Source organism: Eriocheir sinensis, chromosome 15 (assembly GCF_024679095.1).
Source record: "Eriocheir sinensis breed Jianghai 21 chromosome 15, ASM2467909v1, whole genome shotgun sequence".
Taxonomy (NCBI): domain Eukaryota; kingdom Metazoa; phylum Arthropoda; class Malacostraca; order Decapoda; family Varunidae; genus Eriocheir; species Eriocheir sinensis.
In genome coordinates this window covers 11,693,109-11,708,017 of record NC_066523.1, presented here as the reverse complement: position 1 = coordinate 11,708,017, position 14,909 = coordinate 11,693,109, and the positions used below count along the sequence as shown (strand labels likewise).

The window sequence follows — 14,909 nt, the reverse complement described above, 5'->3', positions numbered from 1 at the left end:
TTTTTTTGGAAGCACTTTCCGACTTTTTTTCTAGTTGCTCTTTATGTTTTCTATTAAATCCTGTCTCCTCGTCGGCGGTTTGCTCGAAGGTGCATGCATGCATGGGGCGGCGGAGGGGCGCGCATAGGCGGGAGGGGGGGGAGGGGGGCGGTGTAGGTGACGGGGAAAGCTTTACGGTCTTACACTCGAGAGGGAGAGTTCGAGTCTCATTGCCTGCCTACTTTTACGTACAACACATGCTTAACAAGGAGCCGGCTGCTGAGAATGAAGGAGTTTGCGGAAAGATTGGTTCATTAATTACCACAAACCTCTTCTGACCCCTGCTTATTTATGACCCACACCATCCTGTCTCCTACGCTATTTACTTACTGAACTATTGATATATCAGTAAGATAGTATTTTTAGATCAAAGGATGTGCGACACTCCATTTTTTTTCTCGTATAATGCAACTCTGTGGCTGTTTATAAAATACTTAACGTACTGAACCAAAGGTTAAAATGGAGAGTATAGTACAGATTTTTATTGTTTTCTTGGCTTGTAGTATGTGGGAACGTGAAAGTCTGTCATCCCTTTACTGAGATAAAATCCATGTCTGTGTAACTTCGGGCTGCATTATGTTGAATTATTACTGTTGTCACTATTCGAGGATATTAAGTGGATGACTAGCGACGCAGTTTGCTTTGCGGTAAGTGTACAGATCCGATACCTGTAATAAGACATGACGGGGAAAGTTCAGGAAATACGCGGAGAAAGTTGCATAGAGTTGTTATGCTATGAAAAACGTAGAGTAAAAAGAGAGACATTGCATGCGTATGATAAGTTATTCCGACTTTGCTTCGCTTGCATTTTACTTGTACAGTGAACGTGCATATTGTGGCGTGTGTGATGGTGTTGGGGGGGGGGGGGTCGAGGGGGACGCAGGCGGAGTAGATAATTTCAAGCGATCAGTTTCTGCAGTGAGTCAGGCGGCTTTCACATACAAGATCGTTTAGTTTTGGACAAGAGTGAAAAATTAAGATGACACGCAGAAACAAGAGTTGTGGTAAGAGGTTTTAGAGGAGGTGGAAGGGGGAACAGATGAACGTTAATTATGCATGCATATGAAGTGGTGGTGTGCTTAGTCAGGTAGTTTAAAGGTGTACTGTAGGCCTACTAATTATTGTAAGTGTGCTGGTGAGTGATGAAAGCACGAGGGTAGAAATAGTAGAAAAGTGGAACATCAGAGAGAGAGAGAGAGAGAGAGAGAGAGAGAGAGAGAGAGAGAGAGAGAGAGAGAGAGAGAGAGAGAGAGAGAGAGAGAGAGAGAGAGAGAGAAATTTTTTTTTTTACATAGAATTACATAGAAAATCAGACCACACAGACCCCATGGTCCAGACTAGGTGGTCTGTCCTTAAACCTAAGTGAATCTACACTAATCAGATGGCTCCAAAACGTTGCTTTTCTACTCTAGTTAATATTAAGTTCAAGGAAGTGACGGTCGAGCTTGTTTTTAAATGAGTCAATCGTGTTATTGGACCACTGACGGTGGGAGCTTATTCCATTCTCGCACTACAACGTTGGTGAAGAAAAATTTGGTGCAGTCTGAATTTACTTGTCTACATTTGAGTTTTATGCCATTGTTCCTCGTTCGCAAAGTGTCATCGATCATAAACAATTTTGTTCTGTCTACATTCGTGAAACCATTAAGTATTTTAAAACATTCGATCAGTTTTCCTCAGAGGCGACGTTTCTCAAGAGAGAACATGTTAAGGGTGGAAAGCCTTTCTTCGTAGGATTTGTTGCGTAAGGAAGGGATCATTTTTGTTGCCCGACGCTGAACACCTTCTAATTTAGCAATGTCCTTTGCATGGTGAGGAGACCAAAACTATACCGCATATTCCAAGTGGGGTCTGACTAAACTATTGTAGAGCGGAAGTATTACATCTTTATTCTTGAATAAAAAGTTTATTTTAATGAAGCCCAACATTCTGTTCGCTTTATTTGCTGCATCGATGCATTGATGTGAGAATTGGAGGTGAGAGAGAGAGAGAGAGAGAGAGAGAGAGAGAGAGAGAGAGAGAGAGAGAGAGAGAGAGAGAGAGAGAGAAGCATGTTGTTAGATAAGCAACAAGACAATAATTATTTTCTTTTTGTTTTGTTGTTGATACGAGTTTAAGGGTATGATAATGTATTATATGACAAATTACTATTATTATTGTTATTGCTACTACTACTACTACTACTACTACTACTACTACTACTACTTTTTAGAGATTTAATGACAGCAAGGCAAGAATGATTCACTCTCCAGTCATTGCTGCTTCCCCTTCCATTAGGTGGGTTCACGATTTTCGCGCCCTCGGACTCTGCCTTCTCGCTGTTGCCCCGCTCGGCCGTGGCGCTGCTGCAGAACAACACGGAGAAGCTGCGGGAGGTGGTGCTGTTCCACGTGGTGCCCGGCGAGCTTCGGGTCAACGACTTCACCACCAATGACATGCTGAGCTCCGCCTCGCCCCGCGGCCGTAAGCTGAGGGTCAACGTGTACGAGCACGGACCAGACTATCAGGTATACGCGTTACGGCTCCCCAAACTCGGCCTTGTGGCGCCTGCAGGATGGCTGTGCGTGTGAATGTTGGCCTTGATTGTATGCCTTGACATCAGGGTTTGTAAATATATTTGGTGATTAAGAATGATTGTTTGTTATACTATTATGGTTGTATGCTATGGTGTAGGTATTATGTTTGGTGATTTAGTGTGTTTGCCTTGATTGTATGCCTTCTGTCTGGCGTTTCAGCTCGAGTGTTTGTTTTGATTTTTAGGTGTGCAGGTACGATTAAAAGTTCAAACATTCAAATGAAGTCAAATTAAGTAAAGAAAGCTCCGATTCTGTAAAGTTTGGGCTTGGACCAGTCACAAAGCAGTGATATAATATTTTATGGATATAATGAACAAGTAAAATAAGAAGTGACATCTCTGCATGACTGTGTCTGAAAAGAATAGCTATAGAGAAAATCTTCATATATTTAACAAAACCAATAAACTATTTTAATCCGGGACACACACACACACACACACACACACACACACACACACACACACACACACACACACACACACACACACACACGTAAACAAAGGAATTAGGTGTCATGAACTTCAACTTAAGCATTCACAATGACCACGAAGAAAATTTGCTTACACAAAAATTATAGTAGTGAACAAATCTATAAGTTGGTGTCCTTCTGCCCTGGGTCATGGTGTGTGTTGCGGCGTGGCGCTGCTGCAGGTGGTGACAGTGAACGGGGCACGCGTGAGGCGTCCCGACATGCTGGCCACTAACGGCGTCATCCACGTCATAGATCGAGTACTCTACCCGATGGCTGACCTCTCCCTCCTCGACCACCTCACCTCCTGCGACACCTTCACCGGTACGTTTGCCCTTGATGCTCACTGTCCTGCTAGGTACATTTAGGAAGCAAAGCCTTTTTTTTTTTTTTTTTTTAATACGAAAATCCCCTTTCAGAAACTAAATTTTCTTACTAGTACTCAGAAATACGCGAGAAAAAAAAGCTTCCGAAACAGCAGAAGTTATGGTGATTGATTGTTTCGGAACAGTATTTCATGTTCGAAGCAGTTAATCGAATTAGTTCCATCAGTCTGCTGAGCTGCCAGGCGCCAGTCGGTCCTACGCCTCAGCCAAGGGTAGGTGGGCGCTTGTTCTGGATTCATTTACTCTTACAAAGTGGATGTCAACGCTGGTCTACATGTACCGCACTGCGAGCATCCTTGGCACCCATTTCACAACTTCCTCAGTAAGTTCAACATTATTTTTTTCATCGGTAAGCGCGAGGTGTGGTGAACAGTTTAGTCTCGCGTTATGTCAGTTTCCTTCATCCTCTTCTCGAACTTTTACACTGCACATTGGTGTACGACTTATTTATATTTCCACCATACTGTAATGGCGCTATGGCGACTGTATCCATCTGTTCTGAGATAAAGAAAAAGGGTAAAGATCAGTTTTAGTGCCGTGCCAGTATTTCATTACCTACCTTATGTAACATCACTAGCTCTTCATATAATCTTCTACAAACGTTCAACAATCATGGAAACGCTTTCAAAGTCCAATTCAAGGACCATTTATTGTTGAAAATAGGGGATAATATTAACGAAAGCGTAGCCTCCTTTGGCGGCGGCCGCTGCAGCCGCAAAAAAGCTCGCAGAGGGTTTAGGGTGGGGGAGCATATATTTAAACTTTCCAACCGAACTTTACGACCTGCTAACGGGGGGCTTCGCCCCCCTCGACCTTCCCTTCCCACACACACACACACACACAAACATGTACAGTTGACGATAGAGAGTAGTGTCACGGTTTTTCAGAATGTTTAGCCTGGTAGCGGTATCTGGCAACTATACCACGGTGGCGCATTCACTGTCGATGTTAGTGACGCGTTTCAGTGTGTACTGTGTGTGTGTGTGTGTGTGTGTGACCGTGAAATTATAATATTTTATAATATTATATTATATATTATAATATAATGTAGTTAGAAATATACAGATTACATGAATTCAATTTAGAAATGCGATAATGAAGGTCTTCTACATGATGATGATGATGATGACGAGGTAAAACATCCCGAACAGTCTGAAACACTTTTTATTATTAAACTGAAAATACCGTGTGCAATGCTGTCCTTCACAGAGGCAGGCAGTGACTTATAAGCTCCTTACCATCAAACAGCAAATAGGCTTGAGGGTCTGTTTAATTCGCAGCCTTAATTCCCGTCACTTTGAAGCCTCAAAGACAATTCAGGAGATAATTAAAAATCTAAAATCATTTCTCCGTGAAGATTACGTAATATTTAAGTATAAATGTGTGTGTGTGTGTGTATGTGTATGTGCTGAGTGCGAGCGTGGCGCGTCGCTGACTAGCTGACCCCTTGGCTTGTCGCTAATGGACATACATCCCGTCCCCACCCAGCCTCTCTCTCTCTCTCTCTTTACCAAATCACTGGACGTAGTCTATCTTGATTTCCAGAAAGCGTTTGATAAAGTCCCGCATCATAAATTACTTTACAAATTAAAGCAAATAGGTATTGACGGTCAAGTAAACCAATGGATCGCGAATTGATTGAGCAACAGACAACAAAGAGTAGTGATTGACGGATTTAACTCGGAGTGGGCGCCTGTCACTAGTGGCGTCCCTCAGGGCTCGGTTCTTGGCCCAGTGCTCTTCATTATTTACATCAACGACGTGGATGTTGGACTCAATAACCGCATTAGTAAATTTGCAGACGACACAAAGATTGGTAACTCGGTTCTGACTGACGAAGACAGGCAAAGCCTCCAAGAGGATTTGCACAAAATTTCAGCTTGGTCGGATAGATGGGAGATGCCCTTTAACGTAGACAAGTGCCAGGTCCTTCACGTTGGAACGAGGAATAAGAAGTTCGAATACGAAATGCGCGGCGTTAAACTCAAAAGCGTTCAATGCGTCAAGGACTTGGGGGTCAAAATCGCGTCAAACTTCAAATTCTCACAGCAATGCATCGATGCAGCAAATAAAGCGAACAGAATGTTGGGCTTCATTAAAAGAAACTTTGTATTCAAGAATATAGATGTAATACTCCCGCTCTACAACAGTTTAGTCAGACCCCACTTGGAATATGCGGTACAGTTTTGGTCTCCCCACCATGCAAAGGATATTGCTAAATTAGAAGGTGTTCAGTGTCGGGCAACGAAAATGATCCCTTCCTTGCGCAACAAATCCTACGAAGAAAGGCTTTCTACCCTTAACATGTTCTCTCTTGAGAAACGTCGCCTCCGAGGAAAACTGATCGAATGTTTTAAAATACTTAATGGTTTCACGAATGTAGACAGATCAACATTGTTTATGATCGATGACACTTTGCGCACGAGGAACAATGGCGTAAAACTCAGATGTAGACAAGTAAATTCAGACTGCACCAAATTTTTCTTCACCAACGTTGTAGTGCGAGAATGGAATAAGCTTCCACCATCAGTGGTCCAGTGTAACACGATTGACTCCTTCAAAAATAAGCTCGACCGTCACTTCCTTCAACTTAATATCAACTAGAGTAGAAATGCAACGTTTTGGAGTCTTCTGATTAATGTAAAATCACTTAGGTTTAAGGACAGACCACCAAGTCTGGACCATGGGGTCTGTGTGGTCTGATTTTCTATGTAAATCTATGTAAATCCTATTTTTTGTGCTTGGACTGGACTGATGTGGTGAGAGGGCTTCTCCTGGCGGCATCGATGATGCGTTGCTCCTCTTGGGTTACGTGTCGCGTCCCGCCACTCCTCGGAAGGCTGTTCATGTTGTTGGTTTCTTGTATCCTCTTCATCCATATCCATCTATAAACTGTCCTCTTGTTTATATTTAATATCCGTGATATGTCTGACGGGGCAGTGCCTGCACACATACGGGCTTTTTTAAGAGAATACCGCTGCTCCAGCGTCGTTTCACCTCTGCGCTCCATGGCCGCGCCGTCAAAGCCGAAGTCGACGACGTCATCATGTGAACGTTTATATCCTATTATTACGTATAATTTTTTTTAATAAAGAACAAGATCTCGGCTGTCAGGAATTTTTTTTATTAGTTAAAAGGCATAACAATCTTCCCTAAAAAGTGCAGTATATTTTTAAATGTATCATAGTTTGATAAACAACTTAGAGTTGCTCTTGACTAAATTTGACCGAAACTAGAAGCTCGTGTCAGAATGTAGCGACAGAGCCTAAAGAAAAAATATTTATTAAGCGTTAGCGACGGGCACTTTTGATAAATATCTATCTTAAAATTATGTAGAGTGCACCTGTGACCACCAATCACCACAACAGTACGATTTCGATAGGATATAATAACTTTCATGTCGCGTGGAGGGGTTGCCAGATGTTGCTTTCTGAACGAAATTTACTGGACAGTGTGACACTACTCTCTATAGAGGTTTTGCAGTGACGTCACGTCTGCAAACCCGCTGGTGGTCACCTCCCCAGCAGAGTGAGCAGACGCACCACGTGTGCCCCATCCCTAAGTCACTACCCGCGGGGAAATGGCAGGACCTTCAGCATCATTTGTGTTAAGTGATTACGCGAGATCGCTTGAGGATGCTGCGAAGCTAAATACATCGAAAAAATCAAGTGTTTTTGGAGGAGATTGGTAGACTGGCTGGCTGCTGGTTGACTGGTGGGTTGACTGGTTGCCTGGTGGGTTGATGGCTGGCTGATTGGTAAAGTGACTGTCTGTTTAACTGACCGACTGGATGGCTGGCTGGTTGACTGGATGACTGACTGGGTGGTTGACTGACTGTCTGATTGGTTGGCTGGATGACTGGCTGGTTGGCTGACTGTCTGGCTGGTCGGTTGACTGGTTGTCCCTCTGCCTGGCCGATCTGTTGCTGACCAGTGATGCCCAGGTAGGCAGCACAGGCAGGCAAACGGGTGACGGCAAGTCACCTTACACTACGCACTCTTGGTCACTTCCCTGCGTACACTTATATACTCCACCTAGCACTGAGCTCTGTCCCTCTGTGCACTTTGCCTCCACTGAATTTCCTTTCCTATTTTCTTCCCCTGCTTGAGCGCCGCCAGCGTGTTTACCTCCGCCAGCTCATGTAAATCCCGTTCCATGGTAATCCCCTGCCACACAATAAGCTAGGGGACCCGGGGCAATGCCTAAATGAGTGTTACCTCATATAATAATCTGATCAGTCTTGCCTGTAATATTTACCTCTGACAAAATGAGCACTGCAGAGTCGAGATGAAGCAGACGGCCGCCAGTTTTCCCTCCTCACAGCTGCTATCCACTTCCCCCGCTCTTCTGGATTCGCTTGAAATCTGTAAAATGACACAGCATCTCTCCCGTGTCGGTTGGATGTTCTAACCAACCGCACAGCATACGTATCCCATGACGAACACATAGAGCACTTGTTTAGCCGCCACCAAGGTTTGCTTTGATAAGTGACCACAACCACTGACTACCAAGATGGCCGTGCAGGCCGGCGCTACCCCCGCACCCCCACTGATGACGTCAGCTGCAAAACCTCTATAGCCGACTGTACATATATGCGACGTTTCTGCAAGGAGATATTTCTCGTAACACCGGCTGCACCGCCGCCGCGGCCGCCGCCAGAGGAGGCTGCGCTTTCGTGAATATTATCCCCTATTTTCAACAATAAATAGTCCTTGAATTGGATTTTGAAAGCGTTTCCATGATTGTTGAACGTTTGTAGAAAAGATATATGAAGAGCTAGTGATGTTTCATGAGGTTGGTAATGAATTACTGGCACGGTACTAAAACGAATCTTAACCAAAAAAGGTAACGAATCTTTACCGAGTAGTTGGTTAAGTAGGAAACGGGATATCAGCTCATGAGTAAATCAAATCTTTACCAAATTATCCACTCGGTGCTCTTGGACACGACGAAACACAAGTGTAGATATCGAAATGGAGCTTATTAGAGACATCGACGTGGTAGGGTCAACAGTCACACGAAGTTGTAAATATTTTGTCGCATGCCATTGTCACCGAGATCAGAATATACGAGGGAGGTTTAGTAAACGAATAGTAGTAAAAGTATAAACATTGATATTGAAAAATTAGTATTTTAAACCAGTTATGAATTCTATTTTTTTTTAATAGCGCCGGTATATAGGCTGTCGTGACTTGGGCGACCCCAGCCCGTTAATGGTGTTGGCTAATTTTATTTATAATGGCTGCCGTGATATATGCCTCTTACTTGGCCCATACGGCCCCCCGGTGCTCCTCTTGACCGAAGTAGCTGAAATTAAGGTTGACTGAAGATCTGGGCAACATGTGGGTAATCTTCCGCCACTCGGCGATGGTTTGAAAAATCAGCGTGTTTCGGTGGGACTCGGACCTAGGTCCACGGGCTCACCATGCCTGCACGCTGACCACTCTGCCACCAGAAAACCTAGGCGCGATGACGCTCTTCCCCACAGGTGGGGGATTTCTTTTCCCACTCCAATTCCCCTTAGGCTCGCTAAAAGCTAAGTACTACATGTATGTTTCTAGCCTTCCTTAATCTTCTACAGAGCACAGTATTTTCGACTGTTTTCATTGTATTTTTGTGTGATTTTGAACGCAAAAATATATCACAAAAATCTAGTTTGACTGTGGAATCCATTGCTGGTTGAAAGCATCAAAATACCTCTATTTCATGTATTTCAGTTGTATTCAAACAAATCCTTGCATTGGTTTTCAGGTGCTAATGTGGCAGTGACAGGTGCAGGGCTGACCCCAGTGCTGGAGCAAGAGGGTCCGTTCACAGTCTTTCTCCCCACCACAGAAGCTTTTGCTGCCATTGACAACGCCACAGTCTCCAGTTTTATTCAGAACATCACACTGCTGCAACGTAAGTCGAGAGGAAGAGAGGACAGCACCACATCACAATTATTAGCCTTTGGTCTCGACTTTTTTATTTATTCTTGACCCATGTAGGCTTTCTTAATGGGGCCTGGTGGTTGGCCCCAGCCCAATTGTGGCGTGGCGGTGCCTGTTTTATTCAAAGAAGCAATATATTCAGTTTGACTTTAATATAAATAAATATAAATTGTTTCAAACAAAGGATTGCATTGATATTTTTTTAAGACTAGGCAATAAATACCATATACTTCAGGTTTTATAGGCATTGCTTTTTTTTTTTTTTTTTTCCGTGAACTTTCTATCAAAGCGTCGGGGAAGGATGATATCTGGCACAGCATGTTTCAGACCTTGCCCTGAGTAATTCAGTATGTTTCATTAACAAGATGTGGATAATTAAAGCATTTATGAGTGACGGAATGGAAAACTCGGCCAAATGTAGTGGATCGCGATGCGAAGCTAGCGTGACGTAGCTGCGCCGTAATCACGAGAGAGAGAGAGAGAGAGAGAGAGAGAGAGAGAGAGAGAGAGAGAGAGAGAGAGAGATGAAACTACAAACCTTTGCTTCTGTTGTCAATTAAAAAAAACTTGGCCACAAGAACCGTTTAATATCAATAAATAGTGGGAGAACAAAGGCAATGCAAACAAAGAATAAAGGATTAAAACAAGCGGTCATAATACGTGAAACCCATATTCGAGACAAGGTTCGCTGTGTCGACGCTATGCTCCGAAGCACCTACAAGCACCGCCCTAGCATAGCATGAGGTCAAGAAGAGACTTTAATTTTGAGGGTAGATTACAACAATCATTAGTCTCATTAGTGATTACGTCACAACTACGTCACGCTAGCCTCGCATCGCGACATTTGGCTGAGTTTCCCCATTCCGTCACTCATAAATGCTTTAATTATCCACATCTTGTTAATGAAACACATTGAATAAATCAGGGCAAGGTATGACATATGCCGTACCAGATAGCCATCCTAACCCGAAGCTTTGATAAAAAGTTGTTCCCGAGAAACACCCCCTGAAACCCATAGTAACATTTGAAACGATGATAGGATATATGAAAGAAAATAATGTGCTAGTGTTAGGAATATGAGAGGGATTAGGGAAGGGATGGAAAACAAAGAATGAAGCAAGAACTATATAGCCATTTAAGTAAATGACAAGGGCTTCAAACCAAATACATGAACTAAGTGGAGAAGGCTCCGAAAGCACACCACCTGCACCAGCCTAGTGTCTCCGAAGTTTCAATGTACATGATATTAGCGGAAAGGTAGAGGAGATTCTTGTAAAGCTTATATATTGAATTGTTCCTCATTGAGATATCACACTGAATTAATATAACAATTTCCATGAAACTGAGCTTGTACAGTGTAATATATTTAGTTTAAAGTGGGTATTTTGTGAAAAGTTTAATGTGCTGTTTGTGTACTACATATATATTACATATGTATATCTCCGGTGACATTGTTTTTGTAAAATATCTGACAGATGTGCTAATGTACCACATTGTGCCGGGTGCCTACTTCAGTGAAGGACTGAGAGATGGTATGTGGTTGCCAACTCTTGCCCAGGAACAAGAACTGTTGTTGCGAGTCACCTCGGATGGCTATTCTCGTAAGTGACTGCTTGTTTGAAGCATTTATTTTCAACACTACGGGCTATGAATAATTTGAGATATTCTGTAGCTGTGGAAGTCAATTCCTCAAAGTAATTCATCAACATTTTGAGTGTTTTGAGCAGTGGTTGTCTGAATTTCCTTCATACAGAAATAATTCCTAGGTCCTCTAGCTCTTTTTGATTATGTAGTTTGAGTTGCTAGCTAAAAATCTAAAATCTAAAGATTACACAGGACCTATTACAGATCTATTACGTATCCCCTTCCACTAAATTGGTCTTTCCATTGTTTTTGCTCATTTTAGGAAAATATTTTAACAATATCTTGTGATGCAAGAAAAAGGTGACAAAGGCACTGTAGACACCAAATGCTACATTTGTATGCATCTGCATAAGTATACAATGATTAAAGATATCAACGTTTTGAATTTGCAGAAAGTCTGTCATGAACACATTTATAATTGAGAGAATGAACAGGAAATGGAACTGGAAAAGGCCTAATGGAAATACGATGAATGATAGGGGCAGGCCTATCTGGATGAGTAACACCGCGCATTGAACTACCCCATGCTGCATCCTTCATTCCCTCTTCCTGAATAATTAATAATCCTTCTCTCCAGTGGACATCCCAAACCCTTAAGGATGAGTTGGCACGCCATAAAAGTCAATCCTCCTTTGCCGTGTGTGTGGCGTCCCCGTGAGGCTGGGAGATTGGATCCAGAGGTTGAGTGATGCCAAAGTCGTGTGCTGTGACTATGTTCCCATGTTTTGACCAAGATGGACGGCCTCTTCTGGCTTGGAGAGTCAATTGCCTTGTCTGCTTGACCATGAGCCAAGCGGCCACAACTGTGGCAGTGGGTGGCTGCGTATACTCTCCTGCTACCCCTGGGGCTGATAGGCCTAATGATCAGCCTCCCTTTGTAGGGCTCTGTGGTGGTTGGGGGCACAGGAGTGAATTCTCAAAAATGTGAATGGCATCCATTAATCTGACAGGTCTGAGGGGGGAGGGGGGAAGAGGAGAGCACAACTGGCTCGCCATCCACACCCATCCCTTTTTCTTGGGGACTGCCACGGTGGTGCAGACAAGACACAAGCTTGTTGAGCTAGGCCTGGGGTTAACCTCCAATAGCCTCTCCATGTGGGTGCCTGGAACATCCTAAGCCTCTAGGAGGATCAGCGGCTACCCCATCTGTCATCTGAACTCAGGAAGTTGAGAGTGGACATAGTGGGGCTCCCTGAGATGAGATCTGCCAATGGAAAGATCAGTAGTGGGAGTTGTATCTACTACTGGTTAAGTTAGAGGAATGGTGCCCGCCTCAAAGCAGTAACTACACCTGTCCCCTATTGCGGTGCTGAGACACGCCTGATGGGCGAGCCTCCCATAACTCACTCAGCCAGGGGAGGTTATTCTTTGGCCAACTGGTTAAGGAGTGGCTTTCTCGTCTTGCTGGTCGCACGTTCAATCCCAGGTGCCGGCAAAACTTTTCCTTGTCTGGATTAATTTCTCGTGTGTTTCATTACATGCTGTGTTCATGTGGAGTTCTAGTGTAGTGAAATTAAGGGCATTACACTATTATTCATGGGGGTTAGTGGACACAGACCCCTAAGAATAGTGAATAGTGAATTGCATTGGCAAGCTCTGTTGGGGAGGTCCTCTATCTACCAGATCTGCACTACCAGAGGTTCCAATTTCTGGTATCGATGCAAAGAAACAATGCTGTGAAAGACACCTGTGAAACTGATCCATTGATGGTGGTGGTCACCACTCTTTGGTAATGATCACAACACTAGGAAGCAACTGTGAAATGGGCCCCTACTGAATTCAGCAAAATAATAATGAAAACGAAAAGAAATAAGAAGGCCTGTCAGAGGCGAGATCAGTAGTGGGGGTGCACTGCTACTGGTTTAGCATTTGCAGTGGTATCCATTTTAGGGGGGTAACTAAAGGCTTCTCCAACATACTACAACCCATTTCAGTTGAGGTCTCATCACATGTGTGTAGATATGAGCCTCATTCACATTGACCATGTCTTAGTGCAGTGTGTGCTTCAACTGAGGTCTGTAACACTGAAGGTGGTGCTGTTCTATAAGTCAATTCCATATTAGGCCAGCACCCCCTTGGCAAGCTGGAATAATATTGAGGAGAGTCGCACTGCCAGACTTACTGGGAATCAGGACCAGTATAAAGCCTAGACACACAGGACAAGATCTCATTTAAGGAGAGACAGGGAAAGGTGTGTCTGGAGTCTTGCTTAATCAAGACATTGAGTAATTTGTGTTAATGACCTCTGACCTGCTTTGAACCCTGAAGCTCTGCCTGAACTGTGCCTCTCTGGTGAGTGCTATCAGAACATTATATGGTTGCCTCTCATTAGACATGAATGAGTACTTTTCTAAAGGGCAACTGTAAACATTTACTCTGGGCTACAAAAACTGGATGCTGATGCACCCACTGACAAAACCGCACCCTCTCTTGAAAAGGCCAGACAGACTGTGACCAAGGTGAGGAGTGAAAAGGCAGCTGGTGTTTGAAGCATCAGTGCAGAACTGGTAAAAGCTGGGAGTGCAGCCATGAATTGCATGCAGTCTTGATTGCCATATGGCAATCTGGTACACCACCTCCTAACTAAGAAGGGATTTGGTCATTCCTATCTGAAAAGGGAAAAGAAGATAGTCAGGACTGCAACAACTACTGCAGTATTACACTGGTCAGTGTGCTAGCTAAGGTACTTACCCATCCATTACTCATGCAAATTTGTAAATTAAAGTTCATTGTTAAGAGCTTCAGAATAGTGCATTGACAAACACCCAAGATCTAAGAGTGATTTTACCTGGGGACAATGCTGGAGAACATCAAGAAGTTGCACTGCCAGGCTGGCTGGGAATTGGGACCAATGGATGAGCTCTGTCAACTAGAGTTCTACTGGCGTATGTCAAGAGTCTCGCTAAGGATGTCAGCGCCATCTCATTGCAAATGACCTCTGACCTGCTCACCAAGCCATGAAGAAACTCCACTTCGAGCCTCCCTCCCGGGTGAGCGCTATCTGAACAGCAGATGGTTGCCTTCTGTCAGACATGGATGGGCCGAGGGCTTGTTGGGTTGAGTACTTTGAGCAGTTGTACATAGCAGGCCCTCCAAGCAGGCAGTTTCCAGCTGCTAGGTTGCAAGTGGCAGATGCTGATCCACCCATTGACAAAAGTCCACCCTCTCTTGATAAGGTCACAGAGGCTGTGGCAAGGTTGAGGGGTGGTGAGGCACCTGGTATCTGTAACATCAATGCAGAGTTGCTCAAAGTTGGAGGTGATCTGTAGATTGCAAGGGGTCTTGACTGCCATATGGCAATCTGGTACAATTCCTCCTGACAAATAAAGGGACTGTCATCCCTATCTGAAAAGGGAAAGGGGACTGCCAGGACTGCAACAACTACTGTGGTATTATGCTGCAAAGAGTGCCAGGCAAGGTGTTTACTCATCTATTGTTGAAGCAGATTTGCAACCAGCTGCTAAAGCTGCAGAGACCTGAGTAGTCTTGATTCACATCTAAAAATTTTATAACTTATGGACTGGAGGAGGGCCAACGTGAGTTTCAACAGGGAATGCTTGAAGCCTATGTCGATCTCAAGAAGGTGTTCAATTCAGTGCTTCAGAGGCCACACTAGGATCTCATGTAACTCCGTGGGATTCCTGCAAGGATCATTGGTCTATAGACTGGCCTGTACTCTGGAACTGAGAGTGCTGTAAAATGTGGGGAGAGCATGTCAAGCTTCTTTCCTATGAATGCAGCAGTAAGGCAGGGTTGTGTCCTTGCCCCATCACTTTTCAACATTTGTATGGACTAGGACTAGACAGAGGTGTGGATCAAAGTCATTGCAGAGCACCTGTTGGTAATACCAGGGTCACTGATCTTG

At 43.9% G+C, this 14,909-nt stretch overlaps 1 protein-coding gene across 1 annotated transcript in view; it reads left to right on the top strand.

Moving 5' to 3' along the window:
• LOC126998906 (uncharacterized PE-PGRS family protein PE_PGRS54-like) overlaps positions 1-14,909 on the top strand; it is a 28,793-nt gene that overhangs the window by 12,407 nt on the left and 1,477 nt on the right. Inside the window, exons 2-5 of the mRNA XM_050861129.1 lie at positions 2,317-2,546; positions 3,267-3,408; positions 9,222-9,371; positions 10,876-11,001. Of these exons, the coding sequence (XP_050717086.1) occupies positions 2,317-2,546; positions 3,267-3,408; positions 9,222-9,371; positions 10,876-11,001 (648 nt within the window). The remainder of the gene's footprint in view (positions 1-2,316; positions 2,547-3,266; positions 3,409-9,221; positions 9,372-10,875; positions 11,002-14,909) is intronic.